Source organism: Canis aureus, chromosome 1 (assembly GCF_053574225.1).
Source record: "Canis aureus isolate CA01 chromosome 1, VMU_Caureus_v.1.0, whole genome shotgun sequence".
NCBI classification, from domain to species: domain Eukaryota; kingdom Metazoa; phylum Chordata; class Mammalia; order Carnivora; family Canidae; genus Canis; species Canis aureus.
The window spans coordinates 103,219,354-103,246,971 of NC_135611.1; the positions used below are offsets into that span (position 1 = coordinate 103,219,354).

The 27,618-nt window shown below is 52.9% G+C and overlaps 2 protein-coding genes across 6 annotated transcripts; both read left to right on the forward strand.

The window, feature by feature from the left end:
• The first annotated feature begins 4,460 nt into the window (after positions 1-4,460).
• On the forward strand, positions 4,461-19,822 carry PTPRH (protein tyrosine phosphatase receptor type H). Its single transcript, XM_077914853.1, has 17 exons — positions 4,461-4,576; positions 5,093-5,126; positions 5,346-5,600; positions 5,925-6,179; positions 7,153-7,422; positions 8,098-8,397; positions 8,744-9,010; positions 11,247-11,325; positions 11,440-11,487; positions 15,624-15,714; positions 16,121-16,211; positions 16,450-16,526; positions 16,620-16,754; positions 17,050-17,172; positions 17,372-17,532; positions 18,998-19,133; positions 19,227-19,822. The coding sequence occupies exons 1-17, from the start codon at positions 4,526-4,528 to the stop codon at positions 19,335-19,337; spliced, it is 2,484 nt and encodes an 827-aa protein (XP_077770979.1). The 5' UTR covers positions 4,461-4,525; the 3' UTR covers positions 19,338-19,822.
• Positions 19,823-20,430: 608 nt separating this feature from the next.
• SYT5 (synaptotagmin 5) lies at positions 20,431-27,218 on the forward strand. 5 transcript variants are annotated; one of them, XM_077914878.1, is made up of 9 exons: positions 20,431-20,571; positions 21,649-21,774; positions 22,324-22,496; positions 24,047-24,166; positions 24,280-24,447; positions 24,993-25,160; positions 25,437-25,554; positions 25,817-25,950; positions 26,625-27,218. In XM_077914878.1, the coding sequence occupies exons 2-9, from the start codon at positions 21,696-21,698 to the stop codon at positions 26,823-26,825; spliced, it is 1,161 nt and encodes a 386-aa protein (XP_077771004.1). In that variant the 5' UTR covers positions 20,431-20,571; positions 21,649-21,695; the 3' UTR covers positions 26,826-27,218. The 5 variants fall into 5 exon arrangements, with proteins under 5 accessions (XP_077771004.1, XP_077770992.1, XP_077771013.1 ...); XM_077914866.1 differs by having other exon boundaries at positions 20,433-20,574; positions 21,651-21,774; XM_077914887.1 differs by having other exon boundaries at positions 20,433-20,574; positions 21,651-21,774; positions 25,440-25,554.
• The last annotated feature ends 400 nt before the right edge of the window (positions 27,219-27,618 follow it).

Below are 27,618 nucleotides of genomic sequence, written 5' to 3' on the forward strand. Positions count from 1 at the left end.
AAGAGGATGTGCTTGTCAGGAGATAAAGATCGAGAATAGTCAAATATAAAAGGGAGTAAGTAGTTCCTTGGTGACAGGGCAGAGCTCTATCTTGACTGTAGTGGTGACTACACTATTCTGTATATGGATTAAAATTGCACAGCACTGCATACACACACAAGTATGACACACACAAATGCTTGTTAAAAAAACAAAACAGGGCAGCCTGGGTGGCTCAGTGGTTTAGCACTGCCTTCAGCCCAGGGCGTGATCCTGGGGACCCGGGATCGAGTCCCAAGTTGGGCTCCTTGCATGGAGCCTGCTTCTCCCTCTGCCTGTGTCCCTGGCTCTCTCTCTGTCTCTCTCTCTCTCTCTCTGTCTCTCATGAATAAATGAATAAAATCTTAAAAAAAAAGAAAAAATTAATAAAAATCTTAAAAAGAAAAAAAAGTAAAGACATGGCTCCAGTAGAGTATGGTGGAAGCCCACACTCCCATGGCCTTGTTGAGACAGATAGGCAGGGTCCAGAGGTGAGATGTGGTCACCCCTGAAGCTGAATCTAAGGAAGAGGAGAGGAAATGATGTCCATGGGGCCCTTGGCTCAAAGATCCAGGAATGTTGGGCCCCAGACTGACACCCCATCAGACTTCTGCCTTCCAGGCCCTATTTCTAGGTAACACCCTTCTTAGCAACCAGGTCTGTCCAGGTGTGGTGCATCTGCTTAGGGATGTGGAAATGCCCACTCTGCTCCCTCTATCTCTGATCCAGAGACAAACCTGGAGATTTAGAACTACAGCATGAGCTCTGCCACCTTGACCCAGGCAGCTTTCCTGGGCTCAGACCATCCACCTGACACCTACCGAATCCAGTGGTGGGAACCAGATTTCACCAGTGAGACCCTGAGAAGCTCAGGGACATGGGTCATGGAAGAGAGACCGGGAAGTGGGGCCCTACACACCTTTGCCGTCCTGGCGAGAAGGAGTGAAGCCAGCAGCAATATCCAAGTCTTTGACATGCCCACAGACGAGACTCATACCTGTTTAGGATTTGGCACTTCTGGGGTTGTAGGAAGGGGCTGATCTGGCCTCTGAGATCTTCCCTAGGAACTGGAGTGTCCATTTGATCTCAAGGGGAGGAGCCCTGGTGCTAGGGAGTGTCTCTCCTTAGCAACAAGGATGTACAATCATCACATTTTCCTGATCTACCTCTGAGAGTTAGAGCTTCAGAAGTCAAGAAATACCCTAAAGTATCGGAGTCCAGGTTTCTGGTCTCCAGACTCAGTTGGCCAGCTCCGTATTTTGGCCTCATCCTCCATGACTGGGTCCAGTGGGCTGGGAGGATGTGACATGTTCGGAAGATCCAACATCATGGACATTGCACTAGAAGACAGAGCCCTTGAGATGCAGGAGACACTGTCCTCCATCACCAAGTGTGGATGCCTACAGGTGCTCTGGGGCAGAGCAGGTGTGGAGTGTGTTTCCAACATCCCCTCCTCACTTGTCAGCTCCCAACAGAGTCACGGATCTGCACAACGAAACTCAGACCAACAGCTCCATCACTCTGGGGTGGAAGGCCCCCACAGACTTCCACTCTCAGACCTACACATACTGGGTCCAGTGGGCCCCTGGGGGACATCCCCAGGGAGAGCAAGACCCCCAAGAACATCAGGCCAGCCAGATAGGCAGAACCAATGAGACTCGCTATGAGGTACAGGCCCTGGAACCCGGGACCCTGTACAACCTCAGTGTGTGGGCAGAGAGGAACAATGCGGCCAGTTGGGCACAGAGCCTCCTTGCATCCACAGGTGAGATGGGCCCCCCTTCCAGCAAGTAGGAGCTTAGGTCAGACCTGGGGGCAGTGGGAGGTGAGTGGACTCCAAATCCCATGAGGTCATGGCATCATGGCCTTATAAGCTATAGTGATGCAGAGCATCCAAGGGCTCATGGGAGTTGTAGTTTGAAGGGGGGTCTGTTGTATGTCTATTTGGGGAGGACAGAATATGAGAGATGAAGTGGTGTTCTGGTGTTGGAAAGGAAAGGATGGGCGAGTTCTCAGAGTATTGGCAGCACAGGTGGGAAGTGGGGGTCGGTGGGGGGGATGGAAAGCCACCCTGTATGGCTCCTACTGAGTCCTCCTGTCCCCTCCACCCAGCCCCGAGCCCGGTCACCATCCTGCATCAGCACCTCTGGAGACTATGGGGTCATCTTGACCTGGTCCTGCCCCCAGGGAGGCTACGAGGCCTTTGAGTGGCAGGTGGGTGGACAGAGGGACTCCCAGAACAGGTCCTCGTGTGGGAGGAGCGTGTCTGTTTCAGATCTCAGGCCGGCCCAGTCCTACCCAGCCACCGTCACGACTATCTGGGATGGAATGAGGGCCCCGTCTGTCTCTGTGACCTGCCACACCGACAATGCAGGTGAGCAGAGCCCCATGGGACAGGAACCTGGAATGAACAGCTAGCTGAACTTCACTGTCAAGGCCATGGTCACTAAAAATGGGGAAGGTACAAATGCCCTGGGTCCTCTGGGGACATCTTTAAGGAAGTCTCATTGTAGAAGAAACAGGCTGACGAGATGCTGGGGACTCAGCACAGAGTCTCCTCTTCCTCCTCTGTGGTGGGGAAGGTGTCAAAGCCCCCAGATGCTTCCAGAGCGAGCAATAGAGTACTAGTGGCATGTTCCTCCTTCTCACTTTGTCCTGTGTAGAGAGAAGGTAGTAAACACAGCCATGTCTACTAGATGATCACTGTGTGCTCACAGGATAGGGTTGCTGCCTGCATTTGAGATGACCCCAATGGTCCACTCTTCCCAGCTCTCACATTCTTGTGGGGTCCCCCCACACGAAAGAGGCTGACCAGCGTAATGAGTGGGATGTGCCAGAAATGATGATGTGTGCCTTTGGGGGCAAGGTCGGCAAACATATTGTGACTTCTGTCTTGCTCTCTCTCAGACCACTCACTCTGGGGGAAGCTGGTAGCATGCTGTGAGGACACCCAGGACATGCCATGACATGATGTCTCCTGCCAACAGCCATGCCAGTGAACCCTCCTGAAAGTTAGTCTCCTGCCATGGTCAAAAACCTTCAGATAACGCAGCCCCCATCAACATCTTGGTGTCATCCTCAGGAGAAAATATGAGCCACAACCACCCAGCCAGGACACTCCTGAATTCCTGGCATGCGGAACTCAAGAGATGGGATGTGTTCACCGTCATCTATGCCACCAAGTCTTGGAGTGATTTGTGACACAGCAGTAGGTAGCTCATACAGACGTGTCAGCTCACTATAACAATGGCTTTTTGACATAGGTAGTATTTATCTCTGAGACAGAGAAGAGGCAACCTTTTCTCAAATAGAAGACCTGGGGATGCCTGGGGCCCAGAACTGGCCAGAAGCAGACAGCTGCTCCAGATCTGCGATAGACAGTGTCTTCGATTCCATCTCAAAACCAAGAAGACAGAGATGCAGGGAGGCTGGACGCCATGTATGGTCACAAAGGTGGGTAGTGGTAGGAATGCAGACATGTGACTCCAAGACTTGTTTTTCCTTTCATGCTGCCTGTGAGGTGAAGGCAGCCGCATGTGTATATAACTAGTAAGTCCCTAAGATACCCTGTGAAGCCCTTCTGGGCGCAGGAGGTCTTAGGGATGAACCAAAATACATGCGGCTACAATCTGTCAAGGGTTTTAAAAGAGCCAGGCACTGTTCTCAGATTTTATGTATGGACTCATTTATTACTCACATGATGTTGATAAGGGGTTGTATTCATTTTTTTTTTTTTAATAGCTGATGAATCTGAGTCACTGTGAGTTTAAGGCACTTTGCTCAAGGTCGCATGTAGAATGGACAAGGTGAATAAGCAAATACTGACTGTCTGGCATGTGTGACAGATACAGCCTAGGGTGTATGGGGCTAAGAAGGTGTCGGATGGGGCTAAGAAGGTGTCGGATGCAGCGTGATCCATCTGGGAGGAGTGGGAATGAGATTGCAGGGGGGGATGAGGGAAAGGATGGTGCCCCTGGTGGGGAGTCTGCGTATGCAAAGGCAGACAGGCAGGTAAGAGTGACCTGGGCTCCTGCTGGTGGGGGGGCCTCTAGTCTTGTGGAGACAGGGAGCCGTGTCAGGACCTGGGTCAATGGGCAGAGCCCACTGTGGCACAGGGGTTTACACTCAGCCTGGTCCCCTTGAGAGACAGGGCCCAAGGCCCCAGGGCTGCCTCCAGCTCCGACCATCCAGGACCCGTGCTGCCCATCCACGCAGCAGCGGGGAAATAGCCTCTTATCCAGGTGGTTTTGGTGGAATAGTGTAAGGCGAGCCAGGAGCTGGAGGGGAGACCCCATGGCCTGAGGAGGGGTGGAGCAGGGGCTTCCAGAGACCAGAACCAGGGCTGAGGGCTGGGGTGGGGCTGGGAGCCTCTACTTCCTCCTCCTCCCTTCCCGCCCTGGCCGGTGGCCTCACTGTGCAGCTCAGAAAGTGGAAATTCTTGCGTTTAAAGTCCAGCAGGCGAAAGGTCGGGTTGGGACACCTGGGTCCATCTGCAGTGTCTGGAGACATGAAGGGGACCAGAGGGGACCTCAGGACCTGGGGGAACCTGGTGCTGCTGGTGAGTGCTCCCAGACAGGGGCAGGGAGCTAGGGTCCTGAGGGGCTGATGATCTTCTGGACTAGTAAGCAGGCTCCTGGGTTATCAGCCAGTCACACCTGGGCTCTCAGATAAGGCCATCCACTCTGAGTGAACTCTGGTTTCTGGCAAGACGCAGCTGGGCTCACCCAGAAGTGCAGTTCTCCAGCCCCCTCCTCCCTCGGACTGGGGAGTCCAGGCCCCAGCCCCTCCTTTGGGAACACAGCCGGGCTCCTGCCACACTTCCCCCTCCTCCCCCTCAACACATACATACCCAGAAAAGAAGAAAGAGGGACATTGGGGTGACTTTTGTTTAGAGCCCAGTCTGGAGGGAGGAGACAACTCCACCTGTCCCTCTTCTCCCTCAGGCCCCAGAGACTTGCAAGGTGGGGGCAGGGCACAAGAGGGTCACTGGTCAGCCCCTCCCAGCCCCACTGTCTCCCCTGAGTCAAGGAAGATGAGGCTAAGGATCTGACTCTTCCCTCTGGGTTCTCCCCAGGGCCTGTGCAGCTGGACAGGAGCAAGGGTGGCTGGTGAGTGACCCCTGCTGAGTCGACACCCTACACAGAGGTGAGGGTGCACTCAACCCCCATGAGCTCTGGTGCAGGGGTGGCCCCATGGAGGGCAGGGTGATCCGTAGTTGGCACTGATGGAGGTGGTCCTTTCTGGACTCAGGCAAGAGTCGGAGGAAGTGGAAGGGACAGCACTGGCTGCTCCCCTGCTCACACTGGGCCCTCCTTCCCAATTCTCAGCCCTCAACCCTATCAGAAACCTGAGCGTGGAGGCCCAGACCACCAGCTCCATCACCCTGAGCTGGATAGAGCCGGCCGACCCTGACCCTAGTAACTACACCTACTGGATCCAGTGGACTGGTAATGAGACCAAAAGCACAACCAGTACCAGTGTCATAGTGGATGGACTGCAACCCGGGTCCTTGTATGAATTTGTCGTGTGGGTAGAGAAGAATGGAGTCAGCAGCTCCAACAAGACTTGCAATGCCACCACAGGTGAGAGGCAGCTGCCACTCCTGTTCTTTCTCCTTTTTTTTTTTTTTTTTTTTAATGAGAGGTGATAGGTGGTGGTGGAGAATTGCCAGAACAACGCAGCAGCCTCTATAGCTCACAGTCTCCTTGGGTCACGTTGAGCATGAGATGAAGAAAGAACATAATAGATTCTGAGTTGGGATCAGTCAGGGTCTGGGACCCTTAGAGTACAGCCCATAGAACTAGGGGGTGACTCTCCTTAGCAGGAGACCATAAGACTAGGTGTAGTGGAAGAGACAGCACTGGCTGCTCCCCTGCTCACACTGGACCCTCCTTCCTGATTCTCAGCTCCCAACCCTGTCAGAAACCTGAGTGTGGAGGCCCAGACCACCAGCTCCATCACCCTGAGCTGGATAGAGCCGGCCGACCCTGACCCTAGTAACTACACCTACTGGATCCAGTGGACTGATAATGAGACCAAAAGCACAACCAGCACCAGTGTCATAGTGGATGGACTGCAACCCGGGTCCTTGTATGAATTTGTCGTGTGGGTAGAGAAGAATGGAGTCAGCAGCTCCAACAAGACTTGCAACGCCACCACAGGTGAGAGGCAGCTGCCACTCTTGTTTTCTCTCTCTCTCTCTTTTTTTCTTCTTCTAAAAGAGGGATGATAGGTGGTGGTGGAGAATTGCCAGGATAACGGAGCAGATTTTCTAACTCACAGTCTCCTTGGATCATGGGTCATGTTGAGCAGGAGATGAAGAAAGAACGTCACAGGTTCTGAGTTGGGATTGTCAGGCCCTAGGACCCTTTAGAATACAGACCATAAGCCTAGAGGGTGACTCTCCTTAGCAACCAGGGCTATGTAGGGAGCAAAGTCATGTTGTCTCAGCTCTGGGGGGATGAGGGGTGTGGAATGTGTGGAGCCCCTCAGGATTCCAATCCCCTGAGTCTTCTCCTAGTCCCTAAGCCACAGTCTTGAGGATGGAAGCTCAGACTATCAGCTACATCACCCTGATCTGGGTGGTGTCCCTGGCCCTTGGCCTTCTGGACCATGTGTATTGATTCCAGTGGACTAGAGAGGGAGACAGAATTGAGACCCGACACTCAGCCAGCCTTAATTTCCCAGCAGAGGGACCCAAAACTGGGATCTTGTACAAAATAACTGTGTGGGAAAAAAGAATGAAGTACCTGTCTCCAGTCAGAACCTCAGCAACTCCACAGATGATAAGCATCAATGCCTATTCTCTGTTTTGGTGAGAGGCTAAGAACTGGCCAAGATGGCACCTCTTCTGGGCTCTGGGATCCAGCCATTGTCTCTATGACCTCAGCCCGACCCAAATGCTGAGTCTGCAGGAAGTTCCTGCAGACTCAGGAACTCAGGAATGGAAGGCCATTCCTGGGGACAGACCTGTCCAGAAATCTCCTGCTGAACTTAGGGCTGCAGGCACCTGGGCCTCTTGAGGCCCCATCTCTAGGAAGTGTTCCTTTATAAGTCTGGCTGCACAGGAAGGCTGTGTTCTGGACTCTTGTGGATCAGGGATTGGAAACTCTAACTCTCTGCTCCTTCTGCCAGTCCCCAATGCAGTGACAAGTCTTGGGACACAAGACCAGACCAATAGCTCCATTACCTTGAGCTGGACAGCTCCCCTGGGCCCAGATCAACCTCCCTACACCTACTGGGTCTCATGGGTCAAGGAGGGCATTATTGCCATTAACACCCAGGACACCCCAGATACCAGCATCACACTGAAGGAACTGGAAGCTGGGAGCTTGTATACCTTCACTGTCTGGGCAGAGAGGAATGGAGTCAGCAGTGACAGCAGGACACTCACTGAAGCCACTGGTAAGACTCGGGCTAGTTCTAGACAGACTCAGTACTATTGACATGGGTGAAGGAGAGGGCTGGAGAAACTTTGGTGACCCCATCCAGCCTCATTAGACCTTGAGCTTATAGATCTGCTTCCTAGGAAGAATCTGTCTTCAGCAGCCAGGTCTTTCCAATCATGAGGCTGTCTTTGGGTATGAGTCCCTGACTGCCCAGCACCACCCCTTAGGAACCAACAGAGTCAAAGCCAGAAGTGTACAGCTCAACCCAGTGTACTTGCTGAACCAAAGGGGCCCTCTTCTCATCCTCTATATGAAGGGTCCCAAGTATGACAGGAACCAACATTATCCCAGGAACTAGGTTCTCTGTGGGTGGAGAGAACTTGGAGCTCATTAGTTTTTGGCCACTTGGGCTAAGAAGACTGAAGTCAGCAGCTCTGTCTAGAAAGAAGTGTCCAGAAGTAAAGAAGAACCCTGTTTCAAGCTAGCTCATGCAGGACATAGTGTAGAGAAAAGTGATGTGTGGGACCCAGTACTACAGACTCAAGACAGAGAGGGCCCAGGCAAGCCTGGTCTGCACCTGGCCCTAGGAAGTAGACACATCTGGTGACCAAGGAATCAGGGGAGGTGAGCAGGCCCGGGTTCAAGGGTCCTTGAGGGTACACCTCCTTGAGCTTCTATCCCCACTTGTCAGCTCCCAACAGGGTCACAGATCTGCACAACGAAACTCAGACCAACAGCTCCATCACTCTGGGGTGGAAGGCCCCCACAGACTTCCACTCTCAGACCTACACATACTGGGTCCAGTGGGCCCCTGGGGGACATCCCCAGGGAGAGCAAGACCCCCAAGAACATCAGGCCAGCCAGATAGGCAGAACCAATGAGACTCGCTATGAGGTACAGGCCCTGGAACCTGGGACCCTGTACAACCTCAGCGTGTGGGCAGAGAGGAACAATGTGACCAGTTGGGCACAGAGCCTCCTTGCATCCACAGGTGAGATGGGCCCCCTTTCCAGCAGGTAGGAGTTTAGGTCAGACCTGGGGGCAGTGGGAGGTGAGTGGACTCCAAATCCCATGAGGTCATGGCATCATGGCCTTATAAGCTATAGTGATGCAGAGCATCCAAGGGCTCATGGGAGTTGTAGTTTGAAGGGGGTCTGTTGTATGTCTATTTGGGGAGGACAGAATATGAGAGATGAAGTGGTGTTCTGGTGTTGGAAAGGAAAGGATGGGCGAGTTCTCAGAGTATTGGCAGCACAGGTGGGAAGTGGGGGTCGGTGGGGGGGATGGAAAGCCACCCTGTATGGCTCCTACTGAGTCCTCCTGTCCCCTCCACCCAGCCCCGAGCCCGGTCACCATCATGTCCTGCATCAGCACCTCTGGAGGCTACGGGGTCATCTTGACCTGGTCCTGCCCCCAGGGAGGCTACGAGGCCTTTGAGTGGCAGGTGGGTGGACAGAGGGACTCCCAGAACAGGTCCTCGTGTGGGAGGAGCGTGTCTGTTTCAGATCTCAGGCCGGCCCAGTCCTACCCAGCCACCGTCACGACTATCTGGGATGGAATGAGGGCCCCGTCTGTCTCTGTGACCTGCCACACCGACAATGCAGGTGAGCAGAGCCCTGCAGGGATAGAGCTACGGAGACCCCATTAGGCTCTGTTGTGAGGCAATCTTACCCATCCAAAGGGTCCTGTATGTTTGTCTGCTTTGTTTTCTGCTTTCTTTTTTTAAAAAAGATTTTATTTATTTATTCATGAGAGACACAGAGAGAGACAGAGAGACAGAGAGACAGAGAGAGAGAGAGAGGCAGAGAGAAAAGCAGGGAAGCTCCCTGCAGGGAGCCTGATGTAGGACTTGATCCTGAGACTCCAGGATCACGCCCTGGGCCAAAGGCAGATCCAACTGCTGAGCCACCCAGGCGTCCCTGTTTTTTGCTTTCTTTGAAACAGTGTGAGATACAATTCACATATCATACAATGCACCCACTTAAAGTATACAGCTAATGTCTCCAGTATATCCACAGCACTATGCCACCCCGTCACCTTCACGTAGAACATTTTCCTTACCCACGAAAGAAAGATTGCTCCCTTAAGGCATCACCCCCTAATTTTCCCACTTCCCACCAACCTGGCTAGGGAATCTCAAATTCACCTTCTGTTCCCTACAGATTTGCCTATTTTGGACATTTCCTAAAAATACAATCAAACAATATGTGGTCTTCTGTGGCTGGTTTCTCCCACTTGGTATAACGTTTCTAAGGTTCATTGATGTTGTAACATGTGTCAGTGTTTTGTTCCTTTTTATTGCTAAATAATATTCCATTGCATGGAGAGACCATGTTGTGTTTATCCATTTATCCATTGTCTGCGGAGGGATCAGTTGGTGATTTCCACATCTTGGCTATTGTGAGTAATGCTGCTATGAACATTCATGTACACATTTCTGTGCAGACATACATTTTTATTTCTCTTGGGTATATACACAGTAGTGGCATTGAGGGATCAAATGGGCAACTCTGTGTTTGTCCTTTGAAGCACTGCCAAACTTTTTTCCAATGTGGCTATACCATTTTCATCATTGGGGTATTTCAGAGAAGTTTGAGCTTCACACTTGGGAAATCTCTGATCATATACCTTTGACTGTTGTCATAGGCTTCATTGGGCCCCCTCGTCACTTCCTACAAATCAGGACCTCTTAAAAGATTAGATATCTGATCTGTTGGACGCCTGGGTGGCTCAGTGGTTGGGCGGCTGCCTTTGGCTCAGGTCATGATCTCGGGATCCGGGATTGAGTCCTACATCGCACTCCCTGAGGAGAGCCTGCTTCTCCCTCTGCTTGTGTCTCTGCCTCTCTCTCTCTCTCTCTGTGTATGTCTCTCATGAATAAATAAATAAATCTTTAAGAAAAAAAAAACTCTGATCTGGAGAGAGGCTGCCAGTTGAGGCAACGATAAATGGATTCTACTCCCAACTGGGCTTCTCTGGATCTTAGTGCCCAGGAGTGTGTGTTGCTTAGAAAGCAAGGTCCCTGGGAGGAAAGATCCTCTTGTCTAATTGTGTGGAACCAGGTCCATGAAGAGAATGGGCCACCCCACCAGGCTGTGTAAGACTCTACCAGAGCCTGTTGACAGGTCCTAGTAATCAAGACTGTCGGGAAGCTGGGGCTACCACATCAGATGGAGGTAGGCTGTGGGCTGGAGTCTGCCCCAAGACCAGGCATCTAAGGATAGATCCTGGGAAATCTGTGCCCATTAGAGCCTGAGGCCAAGATCTTTGGCACCATTGCTGCAGAAGAGCCCTTCTGTTAGCAAACAGGACTTTGAGAAGATGAGCCTTCATTCTGAGGCGAACCGTCAATGCTATCTATGCCATCAATGTCAGATAGTGGCTTCTCAATCTTGGCACTATTGACATTTGGGGATGGATCATTCTTTGCTGTGAGGGCTGTCCTGTACATTGTAGGATGTGAAGCAGTACCCCTGGCCTCCATCTGCTGGAAGCCAGTGCACCACCACTCCATTTGTGACAACCCAAAATGTCTCCAGACATTGGCGATGTGCCCTGGGGGTCAAAATTGCCCTTGCTGAGAACCATTAGTCTAGTCCAAGGAGTGGTAGAGTCACTCTGGCATCCAGGCTACTTGAGCAAATGATGTCTTTGGACCGGGCTCCTGGGAAGGTTGAGTGGGAGGTAGGGCTCTATCCAGAGGCTTTATCATCTCCGTCTCTGCCCTCACATCAGCCCTGTAGGCTCTCTTGTCACAGTCTAAGCAAGGACAGAGGTAGGATAGACAAGTTGCCAGTGGATGAGGCTGATTCTAACAGGTCCCCATGCCTTCTTCTCCAGGGGTGATTGCTGGAGCCATTTTTGGTGTCATTCTGTTTCTCATCCTGGTGGGTCTGCTGATTTTCTTCCTGAAGAAGAGGTGGGACTCCGCATGGCGCTGACTGACCACATGGAGTGGGGGCCAGGGGGAGTGTGAGGATCCCTGGCTCCAGTCTGACTCCCTGAGCCTTCCATTGCAATGTCTTTTTTCCAGGCACAATAAGAGCCAGAGGGAACCAGCACCCAGGGGTCTCGTTTTCAGGTAAACAGTACATGTTGGGGGAGCATCTAGAAGAATAGCTGTCAGGTCAAATCAAGGTGTGTTTGCTGGTCACTGGGTAGGTCAGAGGGTGGGCTCAGTGAACCCACCCACACAATGCCTTCTGCCCAAGGGATCACAAGTGTTCCATTGCTTTCCATAACTTGAGCCAGTGGCTTTGGAGTCAATCCTAGTTCCAGCTCTGGGACTTTATGCATCCTACAAAATATTCACTGAGCAGTGTCAGGCACAGGAAGAGTAGAAGGGTATTTTAGATTGGGTGTTAAAATTAGAGAAAATTGTAGACAGGTGTCCAGGAAAAGGAAGATTAAGACAACTAAGAGGAATTCATTTGTGCATGTCTTGGGAAAGGGTATTCTAGGCAGAGGGACCAGCAAATGCAAGGCCCTGAGGCAGGGGCATGCTTGGAGAATGTTGGTATCTCTGAGACTGAGCAGAATAAATGAAGGAGGGTAGGGCAGGAAATGTCCCTGAGGTGGGACCAGGTCAGGTAGGGCCTTCCAGATACAAGTAAGGAGTTTGATTTCCTTTGAAGATGGAAGATTTTGTAGGCTTTTGAATAGACTCGGTGATCCAATCTAACCTTTTTAAGAAGCAAAAGCAAGAGCAGAGAGACGGAGGAAGAGGTATATAAAAATTCAAACAAGAGATTATTGTTTTGGACCTGAAAATGGCTAGAGGTAGTCAATATTCTAGATATGGTTTGAGTCTTTAAACAACAGATCTGGCTAAAGAATGGGCATGTAGTTTGGGAGTCAGAGAGGGCTCAAGAATGAGCCCAAGGAATTCATCCTGAGCAGTGGGAAGACTGGAATCACCATTGCTTGAGATGTAATGACTCTGGCGGGGGGGGGGGGAGATTTGGGGGAAAGTATCAGCCCCTCAGTTATAGACACATTAATTTGGGGGTACTTATGGGACATCTACGCAGAGACATTCCTGATGGAGCAGGTGAATGAACAGTTGAAGAGAAGCTCTGTGCAAATCTCTTTATTGTACTGTGTTTTGTTTGGGTCAGGTCAACAATCATCGAATCTCTAGGTTAGAATGATCCCCAGGGATTGACAGAGGAGAGGAGAGATAGGAAGCTGGGAGAACAGCTGTGACAGCCTGTCCACAAAAAGAGGTGTCATCAGAAGCATATACATGAGGTGTGGGGAAAGGTGAGGTCCAGTTTCTCCTTTGCCATAGGACCTGTTCTGGCCAGTGTCCCACCATTCATAAAGTTGACTTCTTCCCACCTTACCTGCCCTATTTGGCATCTGCAACAAACCACTCGATTCATTGGATTCCAAACCTGGCACTGTCTCTATGTTGAGCGCTTTGCCATCTGCAACTTCCATAGGTGTGTCTGGATGTCCTAGTGATAATCCGCTGGGATGTCAGGATCAGGTTCCAGGCAGCAGGCGGGCATGTTGATCGGAAGCTCAAAAGAGTGAGCAGTGGGAACTAATGATGGAATTTGTAATCCCAAGTGTAGAGCTCGAAAGTAAAGCCATGGGAATGGATGAAACCCCATGAGAAATGTGAGTGCAGAGAGAAAACGGGCTTGGAGACAGACTCGGACTCTCGGGAGCATCCACCTTATCTTGTGGATGCAGAAAGAAGGGCCCATGGAGATGGAGAAGTCGCGGCCAGGGGCATGGTGGTGGTGACACGCAGGGGAGAGGGTCCAGGAAGAAGGGAGGAGCAGTTTGTGGAGCTAAATGCTGCCGAGCAGTCACTCCAACAATGGACAGAGGTGACCCTTGGAATTGGAGAGAAGGAGTCAGATAAAATAGGGGCCTCTGAGGAAAAATGTCCTTACTACGTGGATTAATGCTGCAGACAGCAGGCCTTGGTGAAGTGCATAAATGCAGCAGAGGAACCTGGCCTGCAGAAGTTTGAATGTGTATAGGTGTTTGCTTTAACAGGGTTTGTTGTGTAGATATGATGGAGCCAGTGAGACATGGCAGCCACTTTCATGACTGCCACTGAAAACATAGTCTATTATACTGGCAGATCCCAAGAGAGGGCTACACAGAGAAGGGGTGGGCTCAGTCTGGAGGTAGGGGAGGTGAGGGAAATGTGGGCAAGGGACTCGATTGTGGATTCTGTGAGAGGGAATGGTCAACACCAGGCAATTGGGCTTAGTACTACTCACTTTGGTGAGCTCTGGGGTACAGAGGCTACCCTCGGTTGTCAGGTGCCTGGTCCCCGTGGGGGAGAGCGTGAGGCCCCCATGAAGGAGCTGGTGGGTGTGTGGGTTTAACCACTGCTCAAGGAGGGGGACAGATTGGCCTCTCATCTGGCCTCAAAACTGGGTCAAGACAGTGTTCATAAAGCTCTCTTACAAGGAGAGGAGTGACAAGGAGTTAGAGCTGGAGCTATATGATGTCAAAAGCCTGTTTTATTTTAATATAGAATCGAGATTAGCATGTTGACCAGCTAAAGGGAAGAGGACAGGGTAGATATGCAGATGAGAAGGAGGATGAGAAGGAGGATTGGATGCTGAGGAGGGTGGAAGGAATCAGAGCCCGGGAGTGGCCTGAAATGGGAGAAGAAGCACCTTTTTCCTTTTTATCATTTAAAAATTAAACCACTTTAATTGTGGTAGAATACATATAACATAAATTTGGCCATCTTACCTGATTCTAGGTGTGCAGTTCAGTGGTGTTAAGCATATTCACACTGTCATGCAACCATGACCACCATCCGTTTCCAGAACTTCTCCCATCTTGCAGAACTGAAACTCTGTCTCCAGTAAACGTCCTTTCCCTTCCCCTTTCCCCAGCCCCTGGTGCCACTATACCTTCTGTCTCTATGAATCTGACTCCTCCAGGGACCTCAGAGAAGTGACTCCTATAGTATTTGTCCTTTTGTGACTGGCTTGTCTCACCCAGCATAATGTCCTCCACGTTCATCCGTGGTGTAGCCTATGTTGGAACATCCTTCCTTTTTAAGGTAGGGTAATATTTCATTGTACAGACTGCATTTTGTCCATCGGTGCCTCCACTGACAAACGAAGTGATGAGTGAGTGAGCAGTGGATGAAGGGTAGACACTGGGCTGCTTCCACCTTTGCTCTTTGAATAATGCTGTTGCAAACATGGGGGCACCCTTGTCTCTTTGAGACCTGGCTTTCTGTTCAGGAATGGAACTGGTAAATCAAAAACACCGCTTTGATCCAGCAAGTCCACTTCTTAGAACTTATTTATTTATTTAAAAGATTTTATTTATTTATTCATGAGAGACAGACAGAGGCAGAGACACAGACAGAGGGAGAAGCAGGGTCCCTGCTGGGAGCTCAATGCGGGGACTCGATCCCAGGCTCCCGGGATCATGACCTGAGCTGACGGCAGATACTCAACCACTAAGCCACTCAGGTGCCCCCATTTCTGAGTATTTATGTTCAGGAAATGAGATCACTATCTCAATGATAGCAATCCTCACGTTTGATGCAGCATCAAGCATAAGAGCCAAAACTCGGAGGCACCTAGGTAGCCACTGATGGGTGAGTGCATAAAGCAAATGTGGTGTATATATATGGAGTATTTATGCAGTCTTTTTTAAAAAAATATTTTATTTATTTATTCATGAGAGACACAGACTGAGAGAGAGAGAGGCAGAGACACAGGCAGAGGGAGAAGCAGGCTCCATGCATGGAGCCTGATGTGGGACTTGATCCCGGGACTCCACGATCACACCCTGGACCAAAGGCAGGCGCCAAACTGCTGAGCCACCCAGGGATCCCCGTACTTATGCAGTCTTGAAAAAAAGAAGAAGAAAATACTGACATTTGTGACAAAATGTGCAGATTTGGAGGACATGATGTTAAGTGAGATAAGTCACACAGGGAAAGAGAAATACTGCATGACATCACTTGTACTTGAAGTTAAAAACAAACAAACAAACAAACAAACCCTGAGTTCATAGAAACTGAAAATAGATGTTGGTTGGTAGAGGCAGAGGGTGGAGGGCTGGTGACTTGGGCAAAGGGGCTCAGAAGGTGCAAACTTCCATTTAAAAGCTGCATATAGGTTCTGGGGCGGTTAACAACAACCAGGGAGGGAAACAGGCTTTTCTTTTACTCCAAGATCACAGGATTGGTGGAAGTTTAATTCTGCCCCTTTCCTACAGCCTCTCAAAGGACATCCTAGCAGAAGACTTTGCTGACCACATCAGGAAAAATGAGATGGACAGCAATTATGGCTTTGAAAAGGAATACCAGGTGGGTGAGAAGCAAAGGGGCTGAGCTGAGCCCCACATGCCCACCCCAGATCCCGCCACACCTTTTTGGAATTCTACAAGAGCAGCCCCATCTATTTTTATGCTTACACAATGAGAGATTCTTTTTTTTCCTCATGGAAATCTTACACTATGATGGGCCCTTGGGTCAGTTAAAGAAACATCTTGGTTTTCCCCTGATGCCTCTTCTCTCACTACCTCCCCAGTCCCCACTGTCCTCCAAATCCTCCCAAGTGCCCTACGGTGAGGGTGGTCCACATGATCTATTTTTGTGGGTGCTGCAGAATTCCAGGGTGTGGGGGGTGATTTGGGTGTGCTGAGGGGGAGTATCCTTGGAGGAAGGTGGAGAAAATGTAATGCCTGTCCACCCCCTCTGTCTCTGCCCCCAGCAATTGTATCTGGAGAGCCACAACCAGTCTCAAACGGTGGCCTCAGCTCCTGAAAATGGTGCCAAGAACCGTTACAGAAACGTGCTGCCCTGTGAGTCTTAAGCCTCTGCTGACTTAATCCCCAGCCATGATTTTGTCAACACTCCATCCCCGACCCCATCCCCATCCCCTGTGAGACACAAAACTCTTGCTCCCCTGGCCCAGTCCTCCCAGATGAGGTCCCTTGGCCCCTCTCAGAGCTCCCAATGCCTGTCTGCCCTCAGCATGACTTCTGTCCCTGGGTCTCCACCCCCCTGCCCCGCTTCACAAATGCTGGCCTCTTCCCCTAGATGACTGGTCCCGTGTGTCCTTGAAGCCCCTCCAGGATGAGCCAGGCTCTGACTACATCAACGCCAGCTTCATGCCTGTAAGGTTGCTATTGGGAGCCAGGAGGGTGCTGAGTGATGCTGACAAGGGAGGAGCTGGAGGGCGTCACGACTTGCTTGTTTCCCTCCACAAGGGTCTCGAGAATCCCCAAGAGTTCATTGCCGCCCAGGGGCCCCTGCCCCAGACGGTGGGTGACTTCTGGCGCCTGGTGTGGGAGCAGCAGAGCCACACCCTGGTCATGCTGACCAACTGTGTGGAATCCGGCCAGGTGAGAGACTTGCAAGGGTCTTGTGGGTGACCCCAGAGCTCCAATCCCGAAACTGATCCCACTGTCGACCCTGACCTAGATCTCGCTGATTCCGTCCTATCTGACCCCCAAGCCCATCCATTAGTCCATATGCCCCAATGGCTTTGAGAAGGAGGGGTCCTCCTGGCGGGGGTGAATCTAACCTGGCTTCCCGAAGGTCTTGCCTTATCACCAGGCACTGAATGCAAAGGCCACAGTGCAGATGGGTACCTGGATGGGCTCTCTGGGGCCTCCTGACCTCCCAGTTGCCCTTCAGGTGAAGTGTGAGCATTACTGGCCTCTAGACACCAAGCCCTGCACATATGGGCATCTCCAAGTGACCCTGGAGGGTGAGGAGGTGCTGGAGAACTGGACAGTCCGGGACCTGAAGCTCTGGCACGTGAGTCTGCTGTTCTCTGCCAGCCGTGTCCTGATCTTCAATTCCTCCTCCTAATTCTGCTCCTCAGAAACCGTGGTGAAGCCGAGCCTTCTATCACTCTCCCAGGGGACCACAATGTGCCCAGAGCTGCCCCCACTGGTTTAAAACCAGCCCTCTCTGGGGTCCTGAGCTCTCCCTCCCCAACCCATTCTCCTTCCAGATGCAAGAGCAGAAGATGCTACACATACGTCAGTTCCATTACATGACCTGGCCCGACCACAGCGTCCCCTACTCCCCAGACCCCATATTGGCCTTCTGGAAGATGCTCCGGCAGTGGCTGGACCAGACTGTGGGGGGAGGTCCTCCCATTATTCACTGCAGGTGAGGACCTCCTCGCTGGGAGAGCACCCTTCCTGTGGGACCCAGGAACCGGGGTTCTGTGGGTCCTTGGGCATTTCTACAGGAGATGGAAGGAGGATGGAGGAGGTGGAGGCAGAAGGCGAAGGGGCAGCAATGCAGAGGGAAATGAGGATGGGTGACAAGACAAGAAAGCCAGATGGAAAGGTCAAGGAGAGGAATGCGGCAATGGGGTGCAGGAGATGGGGGTGAAGAGCAGGAGGAACAAGCAGCCAGAGGTTTAGAGGAACATTTGAAACACCTCCAGTGTAGGCCCAGGACTTCACCCCATCAGCCATTCTCCTGATACTGACCCTGCAGCCTCTGTAGATGAGGTTATGGGGGGAATAGAAGGGACCTGCTCCAGAGTGGCGGACAGACTCTGCAATGGGGTCTTGGCTGCCATGATAGCCAGCACTTCTACAACACATACCACGTGCCAGCCTCAGTCTTCCTGGTCCTCAGGGCACCCTCATGACCAAAAGGGTTTCCTCCCCACAGCAGGGCTGGGAAAACCCAGTCAGGAAGCTCGTCTTGGGTTCGAGGCTGATAGGGAGTGGCCCGTGGTGGCACTCTTAAACTCTGCTAAAGTGTGTCCTAACACCGTCCCTGTCCCCAGAGTGCCCTCTGGAGGTGTCCCCAGCAGGGGGTCATCCTTCCCCCACCCCAACCCCCTCCCAAGCACAGAAGGGACGTTGCAGAGTGGTTGAGAGGATTAATTTGAACCGTTAAAAGGGAATGAAATACTGATTCACTCCGCGATGTGGAGGAACTTTGATGCTGAGTGAAAGAAGCCAGACATGAACAGTCACACATAGTAGGATCCCATTTGCATGAGATGTCCAGGATAGGTAAATCCACACAGAGCCAAAAAACAGGTTGATGGTCACCAGGGGATGGGGACAGCTGTGCAGGGGGAGCCGACTGCTTAATGGGTACAGGGTCTCCTTCTGGGGAGATGGGAGCGTCTAGGAACTAATTAGACCTGGTGGTCACACAACAATGTGAATATCGTAAATGCCACAGAATTGTTTTCTTTAACATGTTTAAACATTTTTTTTTGAATGATCAGCTTGGGAGTTCTTTTTCTCATTTGTGAACTCCAACTCTGTGGTTTACTGTCTGACTGACCCAGGACAGAGAAGTGACTTCCTGTCACTCAGACCCCACTTCCCATCTGTAGAATGGTCGTGCTGGCAGCTCCTACTTCTCAAGGAAAATGAAAAGGGCATTTAGGGCACTTGAGGCCAGACCGAGCAGGCAGAAAGAACTCAAAGCACAGTCATACACAGTGGTTTTCGCTCGGTTAAATAACCTCCACTCACACCGTATCCCCCAGAATGCTACCTTGCTGAGCAATACCCTGATTCTGGGAGCTCCAAACACAGATCCCTCCAATCAGCCAAGACTCCCCCTTCCTGGGGCCTGACCCCTTCTTGTTCCTGCCTAGTGCTGGTGTGGGCCGCACGGGCACTCTCATTGCCCTGGATGTCCTGCTGCGGCAGCTGGAGCGTGATCGATGTGTGAGGCCCTTCAACTATGTGAGGAAGATGAGGGAAAGCCGGCCTCTAATGGTGCAGACCGAGGTGATGGGGCTTCTGAGGGCACAATGCGGGTGGTGAGGGAGCCCTGGGGGAAAGCAGGCCAAGGCTCACCCCCTACCCCGTGTCCTTCCCCAGGCCCAGTATGTCTTCTTACACCAGTGCATCCTACGATTTCTCCAGCAGCCAGACCAAGCCCTGACAGAAAATGGGGCCGCATATGAAAACCCACTGTATAAGAATATCTGAGCCTCAGGAAGGCTGAGACCCCAGCCCAGCCAAACATAAACTCTGGATCCCCACTTCAGCCCAGATTCCTGGAGCTCTGGGACAGCAGAGCAGACAGCTGGGTTCCCAAACTCCTGGGTCCTGAGGGTAGAGAACAGCCTCAACTGTTTCCCTAGAGGAGAGAGGGCAGGTGGAAGCAGGTATCCTGGATTCCTGACTCCTCAAAGGAGGGAGGGATGGGAGTTAGGATTTCCTCATTCTTTGAGAGAGAAGGAGGCTGGGGTCTAGGCTGTAGGGTCTTAGAGATGTAAGCTGCATCCTGAAGAAAGAAGAAACTAGAGTCTGGAATGCTAGCTACCCCCAGGACCAAGGGTAGGCAGGATCCATGCCATGTTTTACTTCAGAAACCATATCAGTCTTCTAGGATCAGAGATTTCCCTGCACCCCACTGCCTGTACATATCTTTTTCTTCTATCCCATAATTTATTAAATCACTATTCTCCCTACAGATGCTTGCTATTGTGGATTTCTGGGTCTAGAAATAATACTGGGGTGGGAGTGGGCCTGGATTCCCAATGTTCAGGAACTGAGGTAAATGTCCTAGGGGATAGCTAGAGGGATCCACAGTTTTGCACCCCCCAAAAATGTGTTTGGATGGTTGAGTCTTTCAGAGAGGGTTGGAGGTCCACACTTGTGTCCCGGGTCTGGGCAGTGTGGACGCCGTTTCCTGAGTAGGAACATAGGGGGCTTGCTTCCTGGGCCTCGTGCTGGAGTGAGGTCTGGGGTAGACTCACTGGAGGCTTTCGCGCTGAGTCTTGTGTCTCAGTCTTGTGTGGATATCTGACTCCTTGGGTCCTAGGAGAGAGTGTCCGGGGTCCTAGGACCAGGTATTCTGGCGGGGGTGAGGGTGGAGGTGCGCAGATGGGGCCTGGATGCCAGACAGCTGGATCAGAAAGCAGAAAATCCTCGGGGACCAGGAAAAATATCCGTGGACGCCCTAGTGGTTCCTGGCTGGGGGCGGGCCGAGGGGCGGGCCGGGGCTCTCCCAGTACCCGAGTCCTAGCACGCACGCACGCGCGCGCGCGCACACACACCCACCCACCACTCCCGGGCTGGCTCCGCTCTGCCGCGCCCCCGCCCCACCGAGTTCAGCGATCAGCACCCAGGACAGCGCCATCCGCCCGCGTGCGGAGGCGGGGTCCGGGCGGGGCTGGCGCCGGAGTGTCTCCAGAGAAGGTCCAGTCCAGCCGCCGAGCAGGTAGGAGTCTTGGGGACCCCCTCCCAAAGCCCCTTCCTCATCCCCATCCCTGGAGAGACGAGGCGTGAGTGTGTGTGTGTGTGTATGCGCGAGGTGGGGGGACAGAGGGCGTGGGAGGGCTGGAGACTGCAAAGGGAAGATTGGGATTTAGGGACAGGTGTGTGGAGACAATGAGCAGAGGGGAAGGGGGCACAGGCAGGGGGCGAGAGTGGGACACCCCTGGAGACACAGCCCGGACCACAGGCAGAGAGCAAGGGAGACAGAGACAGGAGCGGCGAGAGGCGGGTGGGGGAATGGACAGAAATAGGGAATGGAGAGAGAGGGGTGGGCGCCGAGGCGGTCACGAGGACAGGTGTGAAGACCGAGCTTGGGATGCGCTGGAGAGACAGCAGGCCGGGAAGGATGCGCGTCCCCCACCATGCACCCCCCCACCGCACCCCCCGCCGGGGCAGCGGAGGCAGGGAGCCCTCCGCAGAGCCGGAGAGGCCGGGGAGCCCGAGGCTCCGCCCGCAGGGCCAGATGTGCGGGGAGGAGCCAGCCGTGGGCGCGTGGACAGACGGCCGAGGTTGCCCCCTCCCCACGCTCGCTCCGCGCGGGGTCCGGGGCTGGGGTCCGGACCGCGAGAGGAGCGAGCCTGCGGCGCCTGGACTCTGCATCTGTACGTCAGCCCCGCCCGTTGTCTTGGCAACAGCCAGGGCAACCATCCTAGCTCCGGCCCCGCCCGAATCAGCCACCCGTTGCTCGGGGCGACCCAGGGCCCCGGTTCCCACGCCTGCCTTCGCCCACTTCCGGTTCAGGCCAGTGGAAGGGAATGGAAGCGGTAGAAGTCGGCGGGACTCCTGGGGGGCTGGCAGGGCGGGGGCGTCCCTGTGGGATGGAACGAGGTCCTGGAACCTGCCCCCCGCGCCCGCCCTCCGCCGCGGGAAGGCTGATACTACAACCCTCAGCATGCCTCGCGGCTGCTGGCTAATTCCTAGGCGGCCAGTCGCCCAGGGGCCTGATGGGAATTGGAGTCCCGCGTTGTTCCGAACGCAGTTCGGCTTCAATGAATGCACGGGGTGGGCGTGGGGGGCTAGGGCTCTTGGGTGCCTCCGCAGAAGGGACCGTAGGACCCCACCGCCATGTTCTCGGAGCCCCCAACCCCGGGGCTTCCAGCGCCCGACACGCCTCCTGACTCCAGTCGCATCCGCCACGGCCCAGGTGAGCGAGTTTCGGGGCCAGAGCGGAGGGAAAGCCCGGCTGGGATTCTCGGGGGCGGGATTCGGACTCGGCTGGCGGGCGGGGAAAATCCGAATGGTATTGCCGTCGGAATCCTGGACTTGACTCTAAGTCAAGTAGAAAGGAACAGGTTTGCAAGGAAATCGAGCACCAAATCAGAGTGTGTAATGGAATGGGATCTTGAACTGTGAATTGGAAGGGTCACTTTTGCTTTCTTTTAGAAATAGAGAAACTGAGGCAGGGGAGGGGCATGGCTTTTAAAAGCGTCAGGGGTTGAGTAGAAATTAGAATGGGGGTGCAAGGGGAGGTGCCGGTAACAGGCAAAAACATCTGGATAGTGTCAGCCAAGAATAGGGTATCAAATCGCTTTAGAGGTGAGAGCAGTGGGAAGGAAAACACGATAATATAACGGACTGGAAATGGCTGGAGGGGAAGCAAGGCCAGGATTCCAGCTTCCACGTGTAATTCGGACTGAATCAGTCAGCTTGCTTCCTAGGGCTTCAATGAGTGTTGTCTCCATGCCCTCTGCAGTACCACCCTGGGCCCTGGCTGCCATCCTTCTGGTCTCAGGCCTCCTCCTCTTTGGCTGCTGTTTCTGTCTCTACCGGAAGCGTTGTCGGAGGCGGTTGGGCAAGAAGAGCCAGGCCCAAGCCCAGGTCCACCTTCAGGAAGTGAAAGAACTGGGCCGGAGTTACATAGACAAGGTGTGGCCTGGCCTGGCCCCTCAGCCCTGCCCTGTCCTGCACTCTTCCCTCCTATGCCCACCTCATTCACTCATCTCCCCAGGTGTTTAGCCCTGACCTGGACCCTGGGGTTCTGTAGCTGGGCTGCATCTAGTCACTTCTCGTGAGAACCAGTCTGGTGGGGAAGCCAGACACTCACAATTCGGGGTGCTATGTGCCACATTAGGGATAGCTCAGAGCGTATCGGCGTGCAGAGAAACCACCTGATAGCCTAGAGAGCACAAGAATGCTTCCCAAAGAGAGGTATTTCCTGTGTTGAGACCCAAGGAACACACACAGATAGCCAAGAACAGAAAGGACATCGTAGCTCGAGGGAGGAACATGAGCCAAGGCCTGGAATTTAGATGTTGAGGCATCTCACAATAGCTGGAGCACAGAATATAAATATACTGCACCCTAGAATAGATGTCTGAAGAGCTCAGTGGTCCCATGTCAGGAGGGCAATTGGGAACCATAGAAAATTTGTGTTGGAATGAATCCTCTGGAACCCAGATTTGGGGCAAGGAGGCCAGGGAAGAGGCTAGTGTGGCAGCCCCAAGAGAATGAAAGAAACATGAGTTGGAAGAAACCACCGGAGTGGAAAATTAGAGGTTACAGATATAAGAGTCTGAGCACAGAACCAGGCAATCCTACGTTTCCAACCCAGAAAAACCACTCCCCCAGCTTTGTGACCTAGGGGAATTCACTATCCTTCTCTGAGCCTCACATTCATGGTCTGTAACCAGTATCTCCCCTCTTCCCTTCATAACAAATAGCTGTTGTAATTATAACCCCATAAGGCTGTTGTAAATATCACCCTTTAGGGTCCTGGTGTCCAGCCTCCATCCCTGTCCCTCAAGCCAATGATGTCCAAAGACCACCTGCCAGACTCACCTCAGGTTCTTGTGGAAACACAAATTCTGGGTCTTGCTCCAGACCTACCGCATCAGAATCTCTAAGTGAAGGCATTTTACCACATTTCTCAGGGAAATTCTGATCACTTGAATTTTGAAAATTGGTGGCTTAGGTTAAGGAGAAGTCTTGTTCTAGCTTCGAATGGCAAATACAAAAAAAAAAAAAAAAAAAGAATGGCAAATACAGGGTAAATATACCATTTCTCCTTCATGTTTTTCTGTGACAAGGTCATTAATCAACATGTCAACTTGGACAACAACCCTAGTACATCCATTAGCATGTGAAATAAAATCTTCTGCCTCCTTCTTGTACACAACAAGGTGTGATTGGTACTTGTTTTTCTAGTCTAGGCATGACAAACACACTGAATACATGTCACTGTATCTGTTCTCCCCCATAGCAGATGTCATTCATCAAACTTCGACTAAGTACTGCATCCATGTTACTATGACTAGGCCCTGCCTGTGGCAGACATCATTAATCAAACACTGGCTCTGCTTAGCCTGCAAGGGCTCAGCAGTAGCCTGAGGGATCAGTGAGTCTCCCTTGGCTTCTGGGCCTGGAGGATACCACTATCAAGGGAAGAGTTCACCTACTCTTGCTCCTGGCTCCTTAAGGTGCAGCCAGAAGTGGAGGAGCTGGAGCCAGCACCATCTGGGCCAGGGTCACAGGCAGCAGAGAAGCATGAGCTAGGACGGCTGCAGTACTCACTTGATTATGATTTCCAGAGTGGCCAGGTGGGTGTGGAGGAGGGAGATGGTGTGGAAGGGAGGGTCGGAGAGTTCTAACTCCCTTTTAGAGGAGGCTCCAGAAAGGAAGCCGAGACTAAAGTCCCCTCATCACCTTTCAGCTGCTGGTGGGCATTGTACAAGCTGAGGGATTGGCTGCCTTGGACCTGGGTGGCTCCTCCGACCCCTACGTGAGGGTGTACCTGCTGCCAGACAAGCGGAGGCGGCATGAGACCAAGGTGCATCGGCAGACACTGAACCCACACTTTGGGGAGAACTTTGCCTTCAAGGTGAGCTCCTGGCCTCTGTGCTCCAGGCTTGGCAACCTGCTCCCAGTCCCTGAGATACTGGGGAGCGACCCCTTCAGCTTTTTCTGGAGGCAGCCACAGCTCAGATAGCAGCTACCAGCTCTGAGGACTTTTTTTTTTTTTTTAAGATTTTGTTTATTTATTTATGAGAGACACACGCACACACAGAGAGAGGCAAGACACAGGCAGAGGGAGAAGCAGGCTTCATGCGGGGAAGCCTGACATGGGACTCCATCCCTGGTCTCCAGGATCATGCCCTGGGCTGAAGGCGGCACTAAACCGCTGAGCCACCTGGGCTGCCCAAGCTCTGAGAACTTTTACACAGGACCCGGTCCCCTTGGGGCACTACTGACCCCCAGGCTGTTCCTTTGTCCCATTTGGGTTCCACAGATTTCCGCCCAACTGTTCTCTTGAACCCTTATTGCCCAACTTGCCACCTTCTGCCTGGATGTGCTGTGCCCGGCTTCCTGTCCCTCTTACTTCCTACTCTTCACCTGTGCTCTCTTCTCTGTGGCCCCCTTATCTAGGTCCCCTACGTGGAACTGGGGGGCAGGGTACTCGTCATGGCAGTGTACGACTTCGATCGCTTCTCCCGCAATGATGCCATTGGGGAGGTGCGGGTCCCCATGAGTTCGGTGGACTTGGGGCGGCCAGTGCTGGCCTGGCGCGAGCTGCAGGCTGCTCCACGGGAGGAGGTGAGCACGTGTGGCCATGCTCCCACGGCTGAGCCAGCCCACTGTGAGCCCAGCCAATCAGATCAGAGGCCTCTCAGGGCTCCAGTCATTACACCTGATGCGGATGGTAGTCCCAGGGCCTGTCCTGGTAGGTCACCATCTCCACTTCTCCTTGGATTGTACCACTGTGGTCTTCACTGGACCACTCCATTCTAAGGCGAGGGGGAGGGAAGGAAGGTCCGAGAGGGGATGGACGTGAAGCAGGGCTCCAGCGATGGGTCCCTCTCCATCTTTTAGCAGGAGAAACTAGGTGACATTTGCTTCTCCCTCCGCTACGTCCCTACGGCCGGTAAGCTTACCGTCATTGTCCTGGAGGCTAAGAACCTGAAGAAGATGGACGTAGGAGGGCTCTCAGGTGTGTGGGAAGCAAGGAAATGGTGGTAATGGGGAGCTCTGTAGCAAAGGTTCTGGCAGCTTCTGGGTCCTGGGAGTCCCTTGGTGGAGAGAGTCCAAGACTGCCCTGGAGGATATGGATTTGCTTTGGACACAGTAAGAGAGAGCTGAGGGGTGCACAGACTGTCTCTGTGTTGTTCCAAAGCAGAGTCTCATGCATCCTCCTCAATATGATCCCAGGGACTCTGTAGCTGGGGGACTATAAGACTCCTTTTTCTGCCCAGATCCGTATGTCAAGGTCCATCTGCTGCAGGGGGGCAAAAAGGTGCGTAAGAAGAAAACCACCATCAAGAAGAACACTCTGAACCCCTATTACAATGAAGCCTTCAGTTTCGAAGTGCCCTGTGACCAGGTGCAGGTGAGCTCAGACCTACCCAAAGCCCCTGGAAGAGCAGCCTGAAAGAGAGACTCCTTAACAACCGTTAAAACCAGGTCCTGGGAGCCTGAGGTTGTGTTTCTGAAGTCAGTTTCCTCTTCAGAGGACCAGGGCTCCCCACCCCCAAGCAAGATCAGGTTGTCCCACCTCCGAGTAAGACCAGGATGCCCCACTTCCAAGTAAAACCAGGATACCTTGACCCCCAGCAAGACCAGAATGCCTTACACCCCAAGGGCACCCCCCTCAGGAGTTATGGGTACTAAGGAAAAGATTTCCCCACAACTGTTCAGGAACAGGGCCTAGCCAGGACCCAGGCCTGGCCACTGCACATATTTCAGAGTTCTGAAGGTTTACCCCCCTTAGGACTGTTCCCTAAGGCTCCTAACAACCCCTTACCAATGGGGTCCTGAGGGTTTAGCTCCTTTGAAGTCTCATGGCAGAGGAAGAAAGACTCCAGAGCATCCCTGTAATAGAGGCTGTCCCTCCTTTCACCTCCCATCCCCTCCACCATTAGAGTCCCCTGACAGGCCTTAGCTCAGGGTGCTAACAAGTCCCCTAAGACCTCAGATTGTTAGGGACAGGGTCTCCTTGGCAATGATACCTGAGCCCCTCTCTGCCATGCCTTCTTCCCAAACCCTGTCTTTTCCTGTCTCCAGAAGGTCCAGGTGGAGCTGACTGTGCTGGACTATGACAAGCTAGGCAAGAACGAGGCCATCGGGAGGGTGGCTGTTGGGGCAGCGGCTGGGGGAGCTGGCCTGCGGCACTGGGCAGACATGCTGGCCAACCCCCGGCGGCCCATTGCCCAGTGGCACTCTCTGCGGCCCCCTGACCGAGTGAGGCCGCTGCCTGCACCCTGATCCCCACCTCAAGCCCCTTGCCAAGCCTGGACTGAGCCCCTGATCTCAGACTCCTGGCCAGAGCCACACCCAGGTCTACTTTGAAGCCTTCTCTGACCGCTGACCAGCCGAACCTGCCCCATTCCTGCCTTCCCATTCCCCTTTGTACCAGTCGCAGTGACTTGCCAACTCTCCCACCAAGCACATACTCAGAAGCCCCAGGGACCCCTGGGGGAGGGGAACAGTCTGGCCTGCCCCCACCCCAGCCTCCCACTCTCTGCTTTGACAATCAGTGACCCAGCCTACTACCCCCTTTGCTCCCAGTGCCCCTCTTCCTGCATTGGATCACCCGCTCCCATCCCTAGTCAGATTTCTACACCATTCCTGGGACCAAATAAATACTCAGCAACTTTGGTGGCCTGGCCTGGTGCTTACTGATGGGGTGGAGGGGGCAGGGCAGGGGCCAGGGGAACAAGAGAGTGGGATCCCCCAAGGGCAAGGATGGGCTGCCCATCTTGGAAACATACTGAGGGAACCTGGCCTGCCCACCCATCATCCATGTATTCATTTATTCATTCAAGCATCCCTCGGAGCCTGGGTTTCCTCCGGTGAAAAAATAGTTGTAACAATACCTCCTGTATGTTTGTTATGAGGAGTCCATGAGAATCATTTACTGCTCACAAATTTAGTCCGCTCCCACACCTGTACCTTACATAGATTTTCATACTCATTGGACGCCGGGGTGGCTCAGCGGTTGAACGTCTGCTTTCTGCTCAGGGCCTGATCCTGGAGTTCTGGGATCAAGTCCCACATC